The 23,507-nt window shown below is 41.4% G+C and overlaps 2 protein-coding genes across 2 annotated transcripts; both read left to right on the top strand.

The window, feature by feature from the left end:
* Positions 1-3,890: 3,890 nt before the first annotated feature.
* LOC143299910 (uncharacterized) lies at positions 3,891-10,730 on the top strand. Its single transcript, XM_076613424.1, has 3 exons — positions 3,891-3,922; positions 6,637-6,694; positions 9,895-10,730. The coding sequence occupies exons 1-3, from the start codon at positions 3,920-3,922 to the stop codon at positions 10,464-10,466; spliced, it is 633 nt and encodes a 210-aa protein (XP_076469539.1). The 5' UTR covers positions 3,891-3,919; the 3' UTR covers positions 10,467-10,730.
* A 3,945-nt stretch (positions 10,731-14,675) lies between these two features.
* On the top strand, positions 14,676-21,630 carry LOC143300051 (uncharacterized). Its single transcript, XM_076613606.1, has 3 exons — positions 14,676-14,734; positions 17,406-17,497; positions 20,716-21,630. The coding sequence occupies exons 1-3, from the start codon at positions 14,676-14,678 to the stop codon at positions 21,306-21,308; spliced, it is 744 nt and encodes a 247-aa protein (XP_076469721.1). The 3' UTR covers positions 21,309-21,630.
* Positions 21,631-23,507: the final 1,877 nt, after the last annotated feature.

Genomic DNA, 23,507 nt, shown 5'->3' with positions numbered 1-23,507 from the left:
ATGAATAAATGAAAAAAAAAAAAAATTGTCAATGTACGCGTGACGTGTGTGTGTGTGTGTGTGTGTGTGTGTGTGTGCGCGCGCGCGCGCGCGCGTGCGTGCGTGCGTGTTGCGTGCGCAAATATGTGCATTAGCATTTTACGCTGTTGTTTTACAGCCAGTCCCAAGACGTTCCACCTCGAACGAAGAAACCTTCACCAAACCAAGTCGTAAGCACCGAACAATGTGCCCTAAAAGACCCTGGCCAATAGATCGTTAAACTCAATAACTGTCAACAGTCAGTCAAGCCACACGCACACACACACACACACACACACACACACAACAAGACGACACTACAAGATTACCTTGTGGACAGTTCATGAAGTACCTGTCACTGTCGTCAGGTGTGTCACAGGTAACGTGACATCGCGCCAGGCACAGCAGCCCCGGCTAAGAAGGAAACTCACTGACAATACAAACTGCTGATAGAATGTTCCGTGTAGGGAGTATGTATGTATGATAGTCAGTCGTACCTTACTATGACCATCAGAGCAGCAGAGGAGACAACTGCTGTCCCAACTATCTGGGCTTGAATTTAAGTGGAAGAGTGTCTTGCCCAAGTTACATCCCCAATCTCTCGGCCAAGATCATTTTAGAGCAGTTGGCGTCGGGATGGTTCCCTGTAGGGAGTACCTCGCTAGCATCAGAAAGACGTGGGCTTGGTTGCCTGGGAGAACTTGGCAGTGCTAAGTTTGCTTAACGTTAAGTAATTCCACAGGCTTAGGACGACTCTTAACTGACACAAAGCAAACTTAATGGTGCAAAGATCGCTCATGAACCCTGGTCCTGGATATTTTCTGGTGTTGAGCATGATATGCATACCTGCAATGGTTTGTGGCTTTTTTTTCCCAGTTTGATGTTGTAATTTTGTTACACAATAATGATATCGTTAGTCCGTCACGGTTGCGACGCTAACCCAAACTGGCCTCTTCGTTTCGATTTTCAAGGAGGCTTGAAAGCGTATATATGAACTGATCTATATGCAACACCACATGTGCATAAAAAATAATAAAAGGAAGCAGATGCTGGCCTTAGCATACATACATACATACATACATATATTGGATAAGTCATGAGAGCGAAGCAAATTCTTAAAAAAAAAAAAGAAGAAGAAGAAAAAGGGAGAGAAAGGGAGTGCGTGCGTGCGTGTGTGTGTGTGTGTGCATGTGTTTGTGTGTGTTAGTATGTGTGTTAGTGTGTGTGTGTGTGCATGTGTGTACATAAGCGTGCGCGCGTGTGTGTTGTGTGTGTGTGTGTGTTTGTGCGTGCGTGCTAGCGCGCGAGAACAGTGAACAAAATTAGATAAAATATTAATAATTACAAAAAAAGTAAGCAAATAGGAAATCAAATATTAGAAGATAAAGAAACATACATGGAAAGCAAGTGATTCAAATAAAATAAGATCGAAAATGGGGCACGCTCAGCGAGCTTCACACACGCATACACATCCTACGATCAACTGATTCCTGATTCAAATACAGATGGAAATTACAAAAAGGTGTACCCAAAGACTCGTCACCGACACACGTCTTTCAGCCCATAAATCGATGCACACACACACACACACACACACACACTGACACAAACAGACAAATATAATCATAGAGAGAGAGAGTGAGAGATATACAGAGAGAGAGAGAGAGAGAGAGAGGGAGGGAGAAAGGTGGGTTTGTGTGTGTAATCGTAAATTTTCTGGATTTGTGTGTGTGTGTGTGCGTGCGTGCGTGCGTGCGTGCGTGTATGTGTGTATATTTGTGCACGTGTGTGCATTACTGAGAGCACTATGGCGGGAGCCTTGTGTTGTTATGCGTGTGATTTTTAAATTTTTCTTCTTCTTCTTCTTCTGCGTTCGTGGGCTGCAACTCCCACGTTCACTCGTATGTACACGAGTGGGCTTTTACGTGTATGACCGTTTTTACCCCGCCACGTAGGCAGCCATACTCCGTTTTCGGGGGTGTGCATGCTGGGTATGTTCTTGTTTCCATAACCCACCGAACGCTGACATGGATTACAGGATCTTTAACGTGCGTATTTGATCTTCTGCTTGCATATACACACGAAGGGGGTTCAGGCACTAGCAGGTCTGCACATATGTTGACCTGGGAGATCGTAAAAATCTCCACCCTTCACCCACCAGGCACCGTCACCGTGATTCGAACCCGGGACCCTCAGATTGACAGTCCAACGCTTTAACCACTCGGCTATTGCGCCCGTCAAAAAAATTTAAAATAATTTTTATTTATTATTGCCATTCTTTTTCTTTTTTTTTTACATGGATTTGTAAGTTCGATAATACCTTATTATTGTCCAACGATAATACCTTATTATTCTCTACTGCAATTTCGATTTTTTTTTCCAGTTTGAGTAAGCTACAAGTGCTCAGATATGTGGGGGGTTTTCTCCTCCATACACCCATGCTTATTTCACCACACTGTTCATATAATTTATTTGAAATGCTTCACATTCCATTATACCACACTATGCTCTTTAATAAAACAAAACGTGTGTGTGATTCTAAAAACTCACTTGTTATTCCAATCGAAGCGATGATAGCAACGGTTTAGAGTTGTGTCCCTTAGTGAACTTAATCTAACAAGAGTTGGGTGCTGCACTTCTAAAAGCATAAAACGAAGTTTGATTAAGACGATAATTTAATGAGAACCCTGGCGACAATTTCAACAATAATCATGAGTACTTTGTTGGAAAATAGTCCACGAAGAATGATGCTACTCTCACAATCACGGATATCAACTCCTGTCTGATGGAACCATTTTGACAAACCAGGATTGTGGATCCATGATCTGACAACAGAGATATTAATTAAATAGGGTGGAGCAGAAACACAGATTCCAGCTCAGCCAATAGGGTACCGCGACACGACACTGGTCGAGCCATGAGTAAGTTGTCTGGCGAGGAGGACAAAATGATGTAAGCAGCTTTGCATTCAAACTGGGAGTGACGTCACACATTCTGCGCGTGGGTTAGTTGTGAAAACTGTCGTCTGCTGTAGCTTGTGTGTGAAACAATTTTTGAAACAAGCATAGCACTTGGTCACACACACACACACACACACACACACACACACACACATATATATATATATATATATATATATATATATAAGCAACAACAACAACAACAAAAAACATAAAAAAATACTCACAAAAAACAACAACCCCCAAACAACAGCATACACACGCCTACGCTCGCACGCTCATGACAAAACACAAATGTACATGAGAACAGAAGACCCGTGTACAATTTCCAAATAAAACTGAGAATCTTTTCGAAGAAAACATGATTTTGGAATTTCTGATATATGGCAAAGTTTTGGTGATATGGGCTTTTTTCCCTTCCAAATAACCTACCCCCCGTCCCCCACTCCACCACCCTGAAGCCATATTCATGGGAACGTTGACGCAACATGTGCCCATGCGTAGAGCGTGTGTCGACATATCATGTAGGTCCACACACGTGTAGATGTGTTTCTATGAGAAAATGTATGAGTATTCTATTTTTGTTTTCCTTACAGGTGTTCACACGCGCTCGCGAGTAATCACTGATAATAGTCTGGTGACTGAACACTAATTGTTCCGATTAATTAGCAGACAATTCATAAAAGCAGCCAGCAACACCTGGCACCTTGTCTGGCAATAACTACAATGTGGGCTGTGCAGACACGAGACTAAAATTATTCCATTGCTGACTGAGATACATCTTGCACATGGCAGCTAGAATGAACGTGTGTGGGGGTGTGGTGGGGGGAGGGTGCAGGGGGGTATCTTGACTTTGGTATAAAAGCCAGTACCACCGCCGGAGTCATGTCAGGCTGGATCGACAACCAAAGAGCAGAACGCAAGCGACGACACCAGAAACGATGGTAATCTCTCAGTCTGTCTGTCTTTCTCTATGAAGATTGGTTGTGGAATCATTATTCCTGAATATCGTAAAAACGAATCAAGCTTTTAATGATATAATGTGAACTCTCATGATTTACTTGTGAACTTTTTGTATCTGACACAAATGTATTTCATTATGTGTAAATGTTGTATTGATGATGATTCAGTATTAGTCGAGCTCTTCCTCCCTCCCTGCTTCTGTGTTTTTTCAGGACATTCCAGATGAAATGGCAACATCTGTTTCCTCTTCTTGAATATGAAATAAGAATATCCTGTGTATATCTTTTTTTTTTTTCTCAGTTTTTGTCTCATTCTATTTTATCTTATCTTAATCATTTATTCATTCATTTATTAGTTGATTTCATTTACATAGTTAATTTGTTTTACCCAGGGAGCTGGATGTAGAAATAAAAGAAAAAGAAAAAAAAGTAATAGTACTGATGCTCATTCCTCATGAAAGGTAGTTCGTTTCGTATTCATTTCTCTTTCATCTTTAAGATCGGAAAATTTCAAATTTAGCTCATCTCATTTTCAGTGCAACATAAGTGTACCGGCCGAAGCCTCTTTTTCGCTCTGTGTAACAAATCGTCAATGGGATAAATCCTAATAAAGGATGTCTTCGAGAAAAGATTGTATCCTGAGCGAGCCTTGTCGTTTCAATTTGTCATACATCTCTTCAAACCCTTTACGTCATGATATAGAAAATAAATAAATAAATAAAAACCTATAAAATTTTTTTTTAAATCAAGAACGCCCTTATAGTTCTTTTCTCTTTTCTTTTTCCTGTCATAGTTGGACTCATGACGTCAGATCGAAGACGTGCAACGTTGTGTGATGTGAAAATTTTCACTGGTTCTGTTGTTGAATTTGATTTGAAAAAAAAGTGATCCAAGTCCATGCTTTCCATTTTTTCCTTTAAAAAAAAATATAACATGCATTTGTACAAACTATTAAAAACAAGAGAGGCAAGGCCTTCAAGACTCACTTGTGATACACTTAAAAAAAACCCAACTATTTGTTAAAATGTGTTCTGTCTTTGTTATTATAAAGCTTCAGGTTAAAAAAAAGAAAAAAAAAGTCCTGACAGCAGATTCTGTCTTACCCATTAAACTATCATGGCTCCTTACCTTATGTTCTAAAATTTAATATTTAAACATGCTTTTTTAAGGGCGATAAATCGATTGGGGTATTCGCAGTGAGAACGCCGTTTAAATCATATTATTGTGGTGTATCTTGGGCATTCAAAAAATCTTTAAGGGCAATTAAAAATTCTGTTCAAGTCCGTGGTAAAGGAGACGTGGCTATCACTGCAATCACACTGCAACATTTAGCCGTTTTCTCTGGATCTAGATAGATGTACAAGTTAAGTTACACCCACCGGGAATGTAGTACCACACGGTCGCTTCAATTTCTCTTTTATGTTCATTCTAGTTTTATAGTTTTAAAGTTGATGTGAAAATTGAGTATTTTGTTAAACTAATAACATGTGGAGCCAAGTACAAGTGCTTCTAAACGTCATATGAAGTGAAAAGGACTTCATTTTGAGAAAAGCCAAGACAGGAAATGTTTACGTTTCATCAAGGGTATGAACTCTCATTGTTTATTATTTTTAACTGTGAATTCCAACTGATTTTGTTGATATTTTTTTATGGCAGTTTGGGATATAGTCCAGTAAGTGATGAGGCGTTCACAAATCTTTCTCAGGGTAAATATTTAACGGTCTCCTTCTCCAACTTTCCATCACATTTTATCATGTATTATTGATTGAATATATTATTGAACGGGCAGGTCAACAACTTGAAACAAAATGGCGTCCTTCGTTCGCGAGGAATATGAGCCCGCGCATTGAATATGTATAAATATGTTTACGCAATTGATATTTGCCCATGACCTTCAGGGCTCAGCCAATAGATCTATAGAGTCCACTCGTAGTATTGATTTTAATATTTTCCGAAAAAGACCACTTGGGCGAATGAACAAAGTGAAAGCCCTGTACACAGCTTTTTATGTATTGAGTATAATTTCAAAATGTAATGTTTAAGATGAGAAAGATCAGTTTAAAGCAAATTAACCCCATAGCATTAATTACACATTGATTTCCTTTTTTACTATCTGCACCAAAGACGTGACCAGAAATATAGCTTCCATGCTTAGCAAAAGAAGTTCCTGTTTGAACAAAAAATGATAAAAATGACTGCTCTTGTTGTGTCAGAATATCAGATCAAAGTGCCAAGTTTAGAGAATTGTACTGCATAATCGTATCGATTCATCAAAGCTTTAGGTTTTGGAGTGTAGGCCTACATACTAATGTAGGCTACTTCCTCGCAGTTCCAGACGAAGCCTATATTTTGGTTATTGAATATTTTAAACAACATATTGGGCAGGTAATAGACCTTCTCTTTCTTCCTGGAAGCATTTTGCTATACTATACTATAGTATTGTAAATTTCGGATAACTGGTGGTCTGTGTAATCTGTATGAACCCTGACCTCCACCCACTTCCGCTCCCCCACACCTGTTTATCATTGTTTAATTATTTTTAAATCATAAAGCCCCCCCCCCCCCCCCCCCCCCCCCCCCCCCCCCCCCCCGAACCCCCCCTCCCTCTCCCTCCCCCAAAAGGGGGTACTACTGATATTGAATGATATAGTTATGAACATAGTGAACGTGTTTTTTCTCTGTGTGTTGTCTTCCAGGAATACCTAAGCCTGTTTACCTTGCTCTTACTGGCGGGTATCGCTCAAGGGGCCACAGGTGAGTGCAGTGCGAGTGTATGGAGTTGTGTTCCCCTCCCTCTAACCCGTAACCATCCCAACCACACCCCTAACCCCACATGTCGATGCTAGCATTGTCTTTCAGTTAGAAAGAAAATCCCTGGCTTTTTGCGATAGAAGTTTCCTCTTTTGCATCCCTATGATCTCTCTCTCTCTCTCTCTCTTTCTCTCTCTCTTTCTCTCTCTCGTTTTTTTCTTTCTTACTATAACATTGCTGCACTGACTTCAGTGTTGAGACGGACCAAACATTTTGAGCCACCCCGAACTGTTTGAAGAGCACACTGGAAAAAGGCGGAGGTGTAGAAAGGAAATCCCCAAACCCTCCCCTACACTAAATATTCATCTGTAATGATGGACCAGGAAAACTCCACTAACATGGAGTTGCAGTTCACGGACTAGCGATTTTCACAGCTCTGGCCAGCAACGAACCAACGCAGCCAACATCTGCAGGAGAGTGGACGATAAAGTCAAGGTACTGCGGCAGACATTACGCCATTTCACTGAGGAGATTGGCACTTTGAAAGATCAGGTACAACAAGACAGGGACGACATACTGGACTTACGAGATGAAACAGAAACCATTCTTCAGCGTCTTGAAAAGCTTGAGCAGAAACAGGAGACCACAGAAATGGACGCCGAACGCTGCGACCTTAAGTTCTTCGGCGTTCCTGAACCACGGCGTGGTATGATTTATCCATGTGTTGCGCAGACCATTGATATACTTAACTATTACTCCCACCGCCGGACATGGAAACTGTATGGTGTTAAGCATGCTTTTCGTGTTGGTGACTTCCGTCAGCACAGTGATGACCCCCGACCTGTTCTCTTTGTGGACAGACAAAATGTCTGTTCTCACTGGCAAAGAAACGAGGGAAAAGCTGCAACAGGATGGAATCAAAGTCACCTCAGATCTGACCTGTCAATGAGAGAGATGGTGGAGTTCTACAGAAAGCAAGGTCAGGCGGTTTATTGCTGGAATGGACGTCTGCATTTTGTGCACAGGTCTCAACAAACCTGCACAAGAAATCCGCATTTTCATCACCAGGGGCGTAATTCTGAACTCTCTGGAAACGCCCTCAATGATGTTAAAAATGTTCGACACAATGAAGTACTGGCCTTACCCCTCACGCTCCGGAAGTGGACCCGACACGAAACAGGCCACGTGTCTGGCAAGGACAGAGCCGGTCTGGTGAGGGATGGAGAGCAGACAGGACCACTGACCACAGACACCAGCACACCAGTGACAGGAACAGGAGAGGACGTCACCAACAGCAACACGAACACCAAAGGGACAACGAGGGAGACAGGAGAACCAGGAGAACAGAGATAGAACCCAGGACTGCAGACAGTGTCCACGCTTTTCTCAGCTCAAATTTCTTTGATCAAAAAATATTTTTGACAAGAAACAAAAAGTATGGGATGTGGAAAAAATAGTATAAAAAAGAAAACACCCCTCAAAAAAACAACAACAACAAACAAACAAACAAACAAAAACACACAAAAAACAAAGACAAAACAAAACAAAATAACAACAACAACAACAACAAAAAACCGCAAAAATACACTCAACAACTTAGCAACAATATAACGATTCATGAATGGTATAAACAATTTATGAATGTTCTTGGAAATAGTACTGATGACTACAGTCAATGATTACTGGTATCTACTGCTTTGGAGTAGCTCTTTCTCAGATCAGACTTGGTGTACTTCCTCTCAGTAATAATATCCATCGTTATGACAGTTCGAACAAGAAAAGATGCTGCCCCTTTTGTATATCAAAAACCGGAAATGAATTGCATTTTTTGTTTGAATGCACGGTGAATGTAGATCTAAGCATAAAATTTCTAAAAGATTCAAAGAAAGTTCCCATTTCCATATTACTCCAAGCGGACTATGACCCACACAAACGTAACCTGTCTCAAAATATATATTTCATGGTATCAAAAAAAGATCTGGAATGATCAATGGTGATTACTGAACTGATACTTTCAACGACATTTCGTTTATATGCCCACTATATGTTTGATTTGCTGATATTGGTGAATATGTAAGATTATAGTGACACTGCACACATGATGTTTAAATGGTAATGTAATGTCAAATTTACATTACAAACCCTTTGCGTTCGTTTCATGATGTTTGTCAACCCTTGAAATTTTGCTGGCTGAACTAAATCGTTGATGATATCCAAAACATCCCATACGACTTTTTTTTATCACCTTGTCTGATTCTGTTGAGATTTGCAAGCACGCAAATTCATATTGTAACAACGTTCTTGCTATTGATATGTTTATCCAGATTGTATCCCCCTCCGAACCCCTTAGATCTGGACGAAAGCTCCGGTGATTTTTGCTTGATGGCGTTAGTATCTGGTGTTGTTCACACAAAAATGTCTTGCATGCATGAAGCATAGAGATTTACTGTTATTTTCGTCAAACACTCCCTGTGCTGCTATTAGATGATGAGAAAGATGAGAAGATAAAACAGGAACCAGCGGTACATAAAGAAGGAGGAGAAATGATTCGTATGTTTGAATGCGTAGCCTCCGTGCTTGTCCCAAGTGCTTCTCAGTAGGAGGACCCCATTAACAATTTGCAGTTCTTGACATTTTGTTTCGTTTTAGATAGATAGATACATAGATGTATTTTATCCTCATCTGTCGTTGTTGATGTCTATTTTTCTACTGGATGATTGTTACAAACCAGTTATTTCTTTCTATATATCATGCAGTTAGATTCAAATGATCCTTCACAGTTATTTTCCAAACCTACCCCTCCCTCTCTTTTGCCATTGTTGTTTTCTTCTCCTTTCTTTAGTTCCAGCTGCATAATTTCCTAAAAATCCAAACATTTCAAATAAAAGTTTTTGAAAAAAAAAGTGGTAGTGGTGGTGGTAGCAGCAACAGTAGTAACAGCAGCAGCAGCAATAGTAGTAGGAATAGTAGAAGTAGTAGTAGTTCTTATCACAAAGCTGTTCTGCTCAGTGTGGTGAGTGCAGGGCTCGCTGCACTTTACATCGGTATAGATGTAACAATTAAGCCATAAGAACATATTCGTACTCAACTACAATGTAGCACACAGAACCATTCGCCCCTTCAGAGAGAGAGAGAGAGAGAGAGTATCTCTGTATCAGTGACCTTCCATACACATAATCTTTTGCCTATCTTCCTTTCCACAGAACCACCAGCTGCAACCACAGAACCACCAGCAGCAACCACAGCACCACCAGCTGCAACAACAGCACCACCAGCTGCAACAACAGCACCAGCAGCAACCACAGCACCACCACCAGCAACCACAGCACCACCAGCAACTACAGCACCACCACCATCAACAACAGCACCACCAGCAACAGCACCACCACCAGCAACCACAGCACCAGCAGCAACAACAGCACCACCAGCTACAGCACCACCAGCAACCACAGCACCAGCAGCAACAACAGCACCACCAGCAACTACAGCACCACCACCAGCAACCACAGCATCAGCGGCAGAGACAGCTACGTCAGCAGCGGCAGAGGCAAATACGACAGCAGGGGCGGAGACAACACCACCGTTAGCAACAAAACAGCCACAACCAACACAAGAACCGCCGGCAACAGCTCCAACCCAGGCAGTTGCAACAACATCGCCAATGACATCCCCAACCACGACTGCAGCCCCAACACCAACAACAACCGCAGCAGCGCAAAGTCAGAGCGACGAGGATGACAGTGACGAAGACGACGACGATGATGATGATGATTAGAGTGAACGATATGTTCACCATATGAGGGGATATGTCCATAACCATATGAGGGATATGTCGATCGATGACCAATGTAGCGATGACAAAATGGAATGACAAGAGAATGAAAGCGAACGGAATCAGGGGGAAACTCTTTTTTCTTTTTCTTTCATTTTTTTTTTCTGAAGAGTAATAGGGAGAGCCTTACTGATAAGAATCACAAGAGAGGTGGTGGTGGTGATGTCATGAATCAGTGAAGAAAAAGGAACAAAGAACTGAAGCATTGACGGGTCGTAAGAGACAGTTCATATTATGTTCTTTCTTCGAGATGTGTATCCTAGAGGCTACTGAGATGAAAATGAATAAATGAAAAAAAAAAAAAATTGTCAATGTACGCGTGACGTGTGTGTGTGTGTGTGTGTGTGTGCGCGCGCGCGCGCGCGCGTGCGTGCGTGCGTGTTGCGTGCGCAAATATGTGCATTAGCATTTTACGCTGTTGTTTTACAGCCAGTCCCAAGACGTTCCACCTCGATTGAAGAAACCTTCACCAAACCAAGTTGTAAGCACCGAACAATGTGCCCTAAAAGACCCTGGCCAATAGATCGTTAAACTCAATAACTGTCAACAGTCAGTCAAGCCACACGCACACACACACACACACACACACACACACACAACAAGACGACACTACAAGATTACCTTGTGGACAGTTCATGAAGTACCTGTCACTGTCGTCAGGTGTGTCACAGGTAACGTGACATCGCGCCAGGCACAGCAGCCCCGGCTAAGAAGGAAACTCACTGACAATACAAACTGCTGATAGAATGTTCCGTGTAGGGAGTATGTATGTATGATAGTCAGTCGTACCTTACTATGACCATCAGAGCAGCAGAGGAGACAACTGCTGTCCCAACTATCTGGGCTTGAATTTAAGTGGAAGAGAGTCTTGCCCAAGTTACATCCCCAATCTCTCGGCCAAGAGCATTTTAGAGCAGTTGGCGTCGGGATGGTTCCCTGTAGGGAGTACCTCGCTAGCATCAGAAAGACGTGGGCTTGGTTGCCTGGGAGAACTTGGCAGTGCTAAGTTTGCTTAACGTTAAGTAATTCCACAGGCTTAGGACGACTCTTAACTGACACAAAGCAAACTTAATGGTGCAAAGATCGCTCATGAACCCTGGTCCTGGATATTTTCTGGTGTTGAGCATGATATGCGTACCTGGAATGGTTTGTGGCTTTTCTTTCCCAGTTTGATGTTGTAATTTTGTTACACAATAATGATATCGTTAGTCCGTCACGGTTGCGACGCTAACCCAAACTGGCCTCTTCGTTTCGATTTTCAAGGAGGCTTGAAAGCGTATATATGAACTGATCTATATGCAACACCACATGTGCGTAAAAAATAATAAAAGGAAGCAGATGCTGGCCTTAGCATACATACATACATACATATATTGGATAAGTCATGAGAGCGAAGCAAATTCTTAAAAAAAAAAAAAGAAGAAGAAGAAAAAGGGAGAGAAAGGGAGTGCGTGCGTGCGTGTGTGTGTGTGTGTGTGTGCATGTGTTTGTGTGTGTTAGTATGTGTGTTAGTGTGTGTGTGTGTGCATGTGTGTACATAAGCGTGCGCGCGTGTGTGTTGTGTGTTGTGTGTGTGTGTGTGTTTGTGCGTGCGTGCTAGCGCGCGAGAACAGTGAACAAAATTAGATAAAATATTAATAATTACAAAAAGAGTAAGCAAATAGGAAATCAAATATTAGAAGATAAAGAAACATACATGGAAAGCAAGTGATTCAAATAAAATAAGATCGAAAATGGGGCACGCTCAGCGAGCTTCACACACGCATACACATCCTACGATCAACTGATTCCTGATTCAAATACAGATGGAAATTACAAAAAGGTGTACCCAAAGACTCGTCACCGACACACGTCTTTCAGCCCATAAATCGATGCACACACACACACACACACACACACACACACACTGACACAAACAGACAAATATAATCATAGAGAGAGAGAGTGAGAGATATACAGAGAGAGAGAGAGAGAGAGAGAGAGAGAGAGGGAGAAAGGTGGGTTTGTGTGTGTAATCGTAAATTTTCTGGATTTGTGTGTGTGTGTGTGCGTGCGTGCGTGCGTGCGTGCGTGTATGTGTGTATATTTGTGCACGTGTGTGCATTACTGAGAGCACTATGGCGGGAGCTTGTGTTGTTATGTGTGTGATTTTTAAATTTTTATTCTTCTTCTTCTTCTGCGTTCGTGGGCTGCAACTCCCACGTTCACTCGTATGTACACGAGTGGGCTTTTACGTGTATGACCGTTTTTTACCCCGCCACGTAGGCAGCCATACTCCGTTTTCGGGGGTGTGCATGCTGGGTATGTTCTTGTTTCCATAACCCACCGAACGCTGACATGGATTACAGGATCTTTAACGTGCGTATTTGATCTTCTGCTTGCATATACACACGAAGGGGGTTCAGGCACTAGCAGGTCTGCACATATGTTGACCTGGGAGATCGTAAAAATCTCCACCCTTCACCCACCAGGCACCGTCACCGTGATTCGTACCCTGGACCCTCAGATTGACAGTCCAACGCTTTAACCACTCGGCTATTGCGCCCGTCAAAAAAAAATTAAAATAATTTTTATTTATTATTGTCATTTTTTTTTTTTTTTTTTTTTTACATGGATTTGTAAGTTCGATAACACCTTATTATTGTCCAACGATAATACCTTATTATTCTCTACTGCAATTTCGATTTTTTTTTCCAGTTTGAGTAAGCTACAAGTGCTCAGATATGTGGGGGGTTTTCTCCTCCATACACCCATGCTTATTTCACCACACTGTTCATATAATTTATTTGAAATGCTTCACATTCCATTATACCACACTATGCTCTTTAATAAAACAAAACGTGTGTGTGATTCTAAAAACTCACTTGTTATTCCAATCGAAGCGATGATAGCAACGGTTTAGAGTTGTGTCCCTTAGTGAACTTAATCTAACAAGAGTTGGGTGCTGCACTTCTAAAAGCATAAAACGAAGTTTGATTAAGACGATAATTTAATGAGAACCCTGGCGACAATTTCAACAATAATCATGAGTACTTTGTTGGAAAATAGTCCACGAAGAATGATGCTACTCTCACAATCACGGATATCAACTCCTGTCTGATGGAACCATTTTGACAAACCAGGATTGTGGATCCATGATCTGACAACAGAGATATTAATTAAATAGGGTGGAGCAGAAAAACAGATTCCAGCTCAGCCAATAGGGTACCGCGACACGACACTGGTCGAGCCATGAGTAAGTTGTCTGGCGAGGAGGACAAAATGATGTAAGCAGCTTTGCATTCAAACTGGGAGTGACGTCACACATTCTGCGCGTGGGTTAGTTGTGAAAACTGTCGTCTGCTGTAGCTCGTGTGTGAAACAATTTTGAAACAAGCATAGCACTTGGTCACACACACACACACACACACACACACACACACACACACACATATATATATATATATATATATAAGCAACAACAACAACAACAAAAAACATAAAAAAATACTCACAAAAAACAACCACCCCCAAACAACAGCATACACACGCCTACGCTCGCACGCTCATGACAAAACACAAATGAACATGAGAACAGAAGACCCGTGTACAATTTCCAAATAAAACTGAGAATCTTTTCGAAGAAAACATGATTTTGGAATTTCTGATATATGGCAAAGTTTTGGTGATATGGGCTTTTTTCCCTTCCAAATAACCTACCCCCCGTCCCAAACTCCACCACCCTGAAGCCATATTCATGGGAACGTTGACGCAACATGTGCCCATGCGTAGAGCGTGTGTCGACATATCATGTAGGTCCACACACGTGTAGATGTGTTTCTATGAGAAAATGTATGAGTATTCTATTTTTGTTTTCCTTACAGGTGTTCACACGCGCTCGCGAGTAATCACTGATAATAGTCTGGTGACTGAACACTAATTGTTCCGATTAATTAGCAGACAATTCATAAAAGCAGCCAGCAACACCTGGCACCTTGTCTGGCAATAACTACAATGTGGGCTGTGCAGACACGAGACTAAAATTATTCCATCGCTGACTGAGATACATCTTGCACATGGCAGCTAGAATGAACGTGTGTGGGGGTGTGGTGGGGGGAGGGTGCAGGGGCGTATCTTGACTTTGGTATAAAAGCCAGTACCACCGCCGGAGTCATGTCAGGCTGGATCGACAACCAAAGAGCAGAACGCAAGCGGCGACACCAGAAACGATGGTAATCTCTCTGTCTGTCTGTCTTTCTCTATGAAGATTGGTTGTGGAATCATTATTCCTGAATATCGTAAAAACGAATCAAGCTTTTAATGATATAATGTGAACTCTCATGATTTACTTGTGAACTTTTTGTATCTGACACAAATGTATTTCATTATGTGTAAATGTTGTATTGATGATGATTCAGTATTAGTCGAGCTCTTCCTCCCTCCCTGCTTCTGTGTTTTTTCAGGACATTCCAGATGAAATGGCAACATCTGTTTCCTCTTCTTGAATATGAAATAAGAATATCCTGTGTATATCTTTTTTTTTCTCAGTTTTTGTCTCATTCTATTTTATCTTATCTTAATCATTTATTCATTCATTTATTAGTTGATTTCATTTACATAGTTAATTTGTTTTACCCAGGGAGCTGGATGTAGAAATAAAAGAAAAAGAAAAAAAAGTAATAGTACTGATGCTCATTCCTCATGAAAGGTAGTTCGTTTCGTATTCATTTCTCTTTCATCTTTAAGATCGGAAAATTTCAAATTTAGCTCATCTCATTTTCAGTGCAACATAAGTGTACCGACCGAAGCCTCTTTTTCGCTCTGTGTAACAAATCGTCAATGGGATAAATCCTAATAAAGGATGTCTTCGAGAAAAGATTGTATCCTGAGCGAGCCTTGTCGTTTCAATTTGTCATACATCTCTTCAAACCCTTTACGTCATGATATAGAAAATAAATAAATAAATAAAAACCTATAAAAAAAATTTTTTAAATCAAGAACGCCCTTATAGTTCTTTTCTCTTTTCTTTTTCCTGTCATAGTTGGACTCATGACGTCAGATCGAAGACGTGCAACGTTGTGTGATGTGAAAATTTTCACTGGTTCTGTTGTTGAATTTGATTTGAAAAAAAAAGTGATCCAAGTCCATGCTTTCCATTTTTTCCTTTAAAAAAAATATAACATGCATTTGTACAAACTATTAAAAACAAGAGAGGCAAGGCCTTCAAGACTCACTTGTGATACACTTTAAAAAAAACCCAACTATTTGTTAAAATGTGTTCTGTCTTTGTTATTATAAAGCTTCAGGTTAAAAAAAAGAAAAAAAAAGTCCTGACAGCAGATTCTGTCTTACCCATTAAACTATCATGGCTCCTTACCTTATGTTCTAAAATTTAATATTTAAACATGCTTTTTTAAGGGCGATAAATCGATTGGGGTATTCGCAGTGAGAACGCCGTTTAAATCATATTATTGTGGTGTATCTTGGGCATTCAAAAAATCTTTAAGGGCAATTAAAAATTCTTTTCAAGTCCGTGGTAAAGGAGACGTGGCTATCACTGCAATCACACTGCAACATTTAGCCGTTTTCTCTGGATCTAGATAGATGTACAAGTTAAGTTACACCCACCGGGAATGTAGTACCACACGGTCGCTTCAATTTCTCTTTTATGTTCATTCTAGTTTTATAGTTTTAAAGTTGATGTGAAAATTGAGTATTTTGTTAAACTAATAACATGTGGAGCCAAGTACAAGTGCTTCTAAACGTCATATGAAGTGAAAAGGACTTCATTTTGAGAAAAGCCAAGACAGGAAATGTTTACGTTTCATCAAGGGTATGAACTCTCATTGTTTATTATTTTTAACTGTGAATTCCAACTGATTTTGTTGATATTTTTATGGCAGTTTGGGATATAGTCCAGTAAGTGATGAGGCGTTCACAAATCTTTCTCAGGATAAATATTTAACGGTCTCCTTCTCCAACTTTCCATCACATTTTAATCATGTATTATTGATTGAATATATTATTGAACGGGCAGGTCAACAACTTGAAACAAAATGGCGTCCTTCGTTCGCGAGGAATATGAGCCCGCGCATTGAATATGTATAAATATGTTTACGCAATTGATATTTGCCCATGACCTTCAGGGCTCAGCCAATAGATCTATAGAGTCCACTCGTAGTATTGATTTTAATATTTCCGAAAAGACCACTTGGGCGAATGAACAAAGTGAAAGCCCTGTACACAGCTTTTTATGTATTGAGTATAATTTCAAAATGTAATGTTTAAGATGAGAAAGATCAGTTTAAAGCAAATTAACCCCATAGCATTAATTACACATTGATTTCCTTTTTTACTATCTGCACCAAAGACGTGACCAGAAATATAGCTTCCATGCTTAGCAAAAGAAGTTCCTGTTTGAACAAAAAATGATAAAAATGACTGCTCTTGTTGTGTCAGAATATCAGATCAAAGTGCCAAGTTTAGAGAATTGTACTGCATAATCGTATCGATTCATCAAAGCTTTAGGTTTTGCAGTGTAGGCCTACATACTAATGTAGGCTACTTCCTCGCAGTTCCAGACGAAGCCTATATTTTGGTTATTGAATATTTTAAACAACATATTGGGCAGGTAATAGACCTTCTCTTTCTTCCTGGAAGCATTTTGCTATACTATACTATAGTATTGTAAATTTCGGATAACTGGTGGTCTGTGTAATCTGTATGAACCCTGACCTCCACCCACTTCCGCTCCCCCACACCTGTTTATCATTGTTTAATTATTTTTAAATCATAAAGCCCCCCCCCCCTCCCCCGCCCTCCCCCCCCCCCCGAACCCCCCCTCCCTCTCCCTCCCCCAAAAGGGGGCACTATTGATATTGAATTACATAGTTATGAACATAGTGAACGTGTTTTTTCTCTGTGTGTTGTCTTCCAGGAATACCTAAGCCTGTTTACCTTGCTCTTACTGGCGGGTATCGCTCAAGGGGCCACAGGTGAGTGCAGTGCGAGTGTATGGAGTTGTGTTCCCCTCCCTCTAACCCGTAACCGTCCCAACCACACCCCTAACCCCACATGTCGATGCTAGCATTGTCTTTCAGTTAGAAAGAAAATCCCTGGCTTTTTGCGATAGAAGTTTCCTCTTTTGCATCCCTATGATCTCTCTCTCTCTCTCTCTCTCTCTCTCTCTCTTTCTCTCTCTCGTTTTTTTTCTTTCTTACTATAACATTGCTGCACTGACTTCAGTGTTGAGACGGACCAAACATTTTGAGCCACCCCGAACTGTTTGAAGAGCACACTGGAAAAAGGCGGAGGTGTAGAAAGGAAATCCCCAAACCCTCCCCTACACTAAATATTCATCTGTAATGATGGACCAGGAAAACTCCACTAACATGGAGTTGCAGTTCACGGACTAGCGATTTTCACAGCTCTGGCCAGCAACGAACCAACGCAGCCAACATCTGCAGGCGAGTGGACGATAAAGTCAAGGTACTGCGGCAGACATTACGCCATTTCACTGAGGAGATTGGCACTTTGAAAGATCAGGTACAACAAGACAGGGACGACATACTGGACTTACGAGATGAAACAGAAACCATTCTTCAGCGTCTTGAAAAGCTTGAGCAGAAACAGGAGACCACAGAAATGGACGCCGAACGCTGCGACCTTAAGTTCTTCGGCGTTCCTGAACCACGGCGTGGTATGATTTATCCATGTGTTGCGCAGACCATTGATATACTTAACTATTACTCCCACCGCCGGACATGGAAACTGTATGGTGTTAAGCATGCTTTTCGTGTTGGTGACTTCCGTCAGCACAGTGATGACCCCCGACCTGTTCTCTTTGTGGACAGACAAAATGTCTGTTCTCACTGGCAAAGAAACGAGGGAAAAGCTGCAACAGGATGGAATCAAAGTCACCTCAGATCTGACCTGTCAATGAGAGAGATGGTGGAGTTCTACAGAAAGCAAGGTCAGGCGGTTTATTGCTGGAATGGACGTCTGCATTTTGTGCACAGGTCTCAACAAACCTGCACAAGAAATCCGCATTTTCATCACCAGGGGCGTAATTCTGAACTCTCTGGAAACGCCCTCAATGATGTTAAAAATGTTCGACACAATGAAGTACTGGCCTTACCCCTCACGCTCCGGAAGTGGACCCGACACGAAACAGGCCACGTGTCTGGCAAGGACAGAGCCGGTCTGGTGAGGGATGGAGAGCAGACAGGACCACTGACCACAGACACCAGCACACCAGTGACAGGAACAGGAGAGGACGTCACCAACAGCAACACGAACACCAAAGGGACAACGAGGGAGACAGGAGAACCAGGAGAACAGAGATAGAACCCAGGACTGCAGACAGTGTCCACGCTTTTCTCAGCTCAAATTTCTTTGATCAAAAAATATTTTTGACAAGAAACAAAAAGTATGGGATGTGGAAAAAATAGTATAAAAAAGAAAACACCCCTCAAAAAAACAATAACAACAAACAAACAAACAAACAAAAACACACAAAAAACAAAGACAAAACAAAACAAAATAACAACAACAACAACAACAAAAAACCGCAAAAATACACTCAACAACTTAGCAACAATATAACGATTCATGAATGGTATAAAGAATTTATGAATGTTCTTGGAAATAGTACTGATGACTACAGTCAATGATTACTGGTATCTACTGCTTTGGAGTAGCTCTTTCTCAGATCAGACTTGGTGTACTTCCTCTCAGTAATAATATCCATCGTTATGACAGTTCGAACAAGAAAAGATGCTGCCCCTTTTGTATATCAAAAACCGGAAATGAATTGCATTTTTTGTTTGAATGCACGGTGAATGTAGATCTAAGCATAAAATTTCTAAAAGATTCAAAGAAAGTTCCCATTTCCATATTACTCCAAGCGGACTATGACCCACACAAACGTAACCTGTCTCAAAATATATATTTCATGGTATCAAAAAAAGATCTGGAATGATCAATGGTGATTACTGAACTGATACTTTCAACGACATTTCGTTTATATGCCCACTATATGTTTGATTTGCTGATATTGGTGAATATGTAAGATTATAGTGACACTGCACACATGATGTTTAAATGGTAATGTAATGTCAAATTTACATTACAAACCCTTTGCGTTCGTTTCATGATGTTTGTCAACCCTTGAAATTTTGCTGGCTGAACTAAATCGTTGATGATATCCAAAACATCCCATACGACTTTTTTTTATCACCTTGTCTGATTCTGTTGAGATTTGCAAGCACGCAAATTCATATTGTAACAACGTTCTTGCTATTGATATGTTTATCCAGATTGTATCCCCCTCCGAACCCCTTAGATCTGGACGAAAGCTCCGGTGATTTTTGCTTGATGGCGTTAGTATCTGGTGTTGTTCACAAAAAAATGTCTTGCATGCATGAAGCATAGAGATTTACTGTTATTTTCGTCAAACACTCCCTGTGCTGCTATTAGATGATGAGAAAGATGAGAAGATAAAACAGGAACCAGCGGTACATAAAGAAGGAGGAGAAATGATTCGTATGTTTGAATGCGTAGCCTCCGTGCTTGTCCCAAGTGCTTCTCAGTAGGAGGACCCCATTAACAATTTGCAGTTCTTGACATTTTGTTTCGTTTTAGATAGATAGATACATAGATGTATTTTATCCTCATCTGTCGTTGTTGATGTCTATTTTTCTACTGGATGATTGTTACAAACCAGTTATTTCTTTCTATATATCATGCAGTTAGATTCAAATGATCCTTCACAGTTATTTTCCAAACCTACCCCTCCCTCTCTTTTGCCATTGTTGTTTTCTTCTCCTTTCTTTAGTTCCAGCTGCATAATTTCCTAAAAATCCAAACATTTCAAATAAAAGTTTTTGAAAAAAAAAAAAGTGGTAGTGGTGGTGGTAGCAGCAACAGTAGTAACAGCAGCAGCAGCAATAGTAGTAGGAATAGTAGAAGTAGTAGTAGTTCTTATCACAAAGCTGTTCTGCTCAGTGTGGTGAGTGCAGGGCTCGCTGCACTTTACATCGGTATAGATGTAACAATTAAGTCATAAGAACATATTCGTACTCAACTACAATGTAGCACACAGAACCATTCGCCCCCTCTCAGAGAGAGAGAGAGAGAGAGAGAGAGAGAGAGAGAATCTCAGTATCAGTGACCTTCCATACGCATAATCTTTTGCCTATCTTCCTTTCCACAGAACCACCAGCTGCAACCACAGAACCACCAGCAGCAACCACAGCACCACCAGCTGCAACAACAGCACCACCAGCTGCAACAACAGCACCAGCAGCAACCACAGCACCACCACCAGCAACCACAGCACCACCACCAGCAACAACAGCACCACCAGCAACTACAGCACCACCACCAGCAACAACAGCACCACCAGCAACAGCACCACCACCAGCAACCACAGTACCAGCAGCAACAACAGCACCACCAGCTACAGCACCACCAGCAACCACAGCACCAGCAGCAACAACAGCACCACCAGCAACTACAGCACCACCACCAGCAACCACAGCATCAGCGGCAGAGACAGCTACGTCAGCAGCGGCAGAGGCAAATACGACAGCAGGGGCGGAGACAACACCACCGTTAGCAACAAAACAGCCACAACCAACACAAGAACCGCCGGCAACAGCTCCAACCCAGGCAGTTGCAACAACATCACCAATGACATCCCCAACCACGACTGCAGCCCCAACACCAACAACAACCGCAGCAGCGCAAAGTCAGAGCGACGAGGATGACAGTGACGAAGACGACAACGATGATGATGATGATTAGAGTGAACGATATGTTCACCATATGAGGGGATATGTCCATAACCATATGAAGGATATGTCGATCGATGACCAATGTAGCGATGACAAAATGGAATGACAAGAGAATGAAAGCGAACGGAATCATGGGGAAACTCTTCTTTTTTTCTTTTTCTTTCATTTTTTTCTGAAGAGTAATAGGGAGAGCCTTACTGATAAGAATCACAAGAGAGGTGGTGGTGGTGATGTCATGAATCAGTGAAGAAAAAGGAACAAAGAACTGAAGTATTGACGGGTCGTAAGAGACAGTTCATATTATGTTCTTTCTTCGAGATGTGTATCCTAGAGGCTACTGAGATGAAAATGAATAAATGAAAAAAAAAAAAAAAATTGTCAATGTACGCATGACGTGTGTGTGTGTGTGTGTGTGTGCGTGCGTGCGTGCGTGTTGCGTGCGCAAATATGTGCATTAGCATTTTACGCTGTTGTTTTACAGCCAGTCCCAAGACGTACCACCTCGAACGAAGAAACCTTCACCAAACCAAGTCGTAAGCACCGAACAATGTGCCCTAAAAGACCCTGGCCAATAGATCGTTAAACTCAATAACTGTCAACAGTCAGTCAAGCCACACGCACACACACACACACACACACACACACAACAAGACGACACTACAAGACTACCTTGTGGACACAGTTCATGAAGTACCTGTCACTGTCGTCAGGTGTGTCACAGGTAACGTGACATCGCGCCAGGCACAGCAGCCCCGGCTAAGGAGGAAACTCATTGACAATACAAACTGCTGATAGAATGGTTCCGTGTAGGGAGTATGTATGTATGATAGTCAGTCGTACCTTACTATGACCATCAGAGCAGCAGAGGAGACAACTGCTGTCCCAACTATCTGGGCTTGAATTTGATTTAAGTGGAAGAGTGTCTTGCCCAAGTTACATCCCCTATCTCTCGGCCAAGAGCGTTTTAGAACAGTTGGCGTCGGGATGGTTCCCTTTAGTGAGTACCTCGCTAGCATCAGAAAGACGTGGGCTTGGTTGCCTGGGAGAACTTAGCAGTGCTAAGTTTGCTTAACGTTAAGTAATTCCACAGGCTTAGGACGACTCTTAACTGACACAAAGCAAACTTTACGGTGCAAAGGTCGCTCATGAACCCTGGTCCTGGATATTTTCTGGTGTTGAGCATGATATGCGTACCTGCAATGGTTTATGGCTTTTTTCCCAGTTTGATGTTGTAATTTCGTTACGCAATAATGACATCGTTAGTCCGTCACGGTTGCGACGCTAACCCAAACTGGCCTCTTCGTTTCGATTTTCAAGGAGGCGTGAAAGCGTATATATGGACTGATCTATATGCAACACCACATGTGCGTAAAAAATAATAAAAGGAAGCAGATGCTGGCCTTAGCATACATACATACATACATATATTGGATACGTCATGAGAGCGAAGCAAATTCTTAAAAATAAAAATAAAAAAAATAAAAAGAAGAAAAAGGGAGAGAAAGGGAGTGCGTGCGTGCGTGCGTGCGTGTGTGTGTGTGTGTGTGTGTGTGCATGTGTTTGTGCGTGTTAGTATGTGTGTTAGAGTGTGTTAGTGTGTGTGTGTGTGTGCATGTGTGTACATAAGCGTGCGCGCGTGTGTGTTGTGTGTTGTGTGTGTGTTTGTGTGTGTGTGTGTGTGTGCGTGCGTGCTAGCGCGCGAGAACAGTGAACAAAATTAGATAAGATATTAATAATTACAAAAAAAAGTAAGCAAATAGGAAATCAAATATTAGAATATAAAGAAACATACATGGAAAACAAGTGATTCAAATAAAGTAAGATCGAAAATGGGGCACGCTCAGCGAGCTTCACACACGCATACACATCCTGCGATCAACTGATTCCTGATTCAAATACAGATGGAAATTACAAAAAGGTGTACCCAAAGACTCGTCACACACATCTTTCAGCCCATAATCCGATGCACACACACACACACACACACACTGACACAAACAGACAAATATAATCATAAGAGAGAGTGAGTGAGAGATATACAGAGAGAGAGAGAGAGAGAGAGGGAGGGAGAAAGGTGGGTTTGTGTGTGTAATCGTAAATTTTCTGGATTTTGTTTGTGCGTGTGTGTGTGTGTGTGTGTGTGTGTGTGCGTGCGTGCGTGCGTGTATGTGTGTATATTTGTGCACGTGTGTGCATTACTGAGAGCACT

The sequence above is a fragment of the Babylonia areolata genome, chromosome 25, assembly GCF_041734735.1.
Source record: "Babylonia areolata isolate BAREFJ2019XMU chromosome 25, ASM4173473v1, whole genome shotgun sequence".
Classification (NCBI taxonomy): Eukaryota; Metazoa; Mollusca; class Gastropoda; order Neogastropoda; family Buccinidae; genus Babylonia; species Babylonia areolata.
This window is presented reverse-complemented; position numbering and strand designations above follow the sequence as displayed.

Coding starts and splice junctions, on each gene's coding strand:
- LOC143299910 (XM_076613424.1), top strand. Junction 6,695..9,894: donor TATCGCTCAAGGGGCCACAG/GTGAGTGCAGTG, acceptor TCCTTTCCACAG/AACCACCAGCTGCAACCACA.
- LOC143300051 (XM_076613606.1), top strand. CDS start 14,676: ATGTCAGGCTGGATCGACAACCAAAGAGCAGAACGCAAGCGGCGACAC. Junction 14,735..17,405: donor CGGCGACACCAGAAACGATG/GTAATCTCTCTG, acceptor TTATGAACATAG/TGAACGTGTTTTTTCTCTGT. Junction 17,498..20,715: donor TATCGCTCAAGGGGCCACAG/GTGAGTGCAGTG, acceptor TCCTTTCCACAG/AACCACCAGCTGCAACCACA.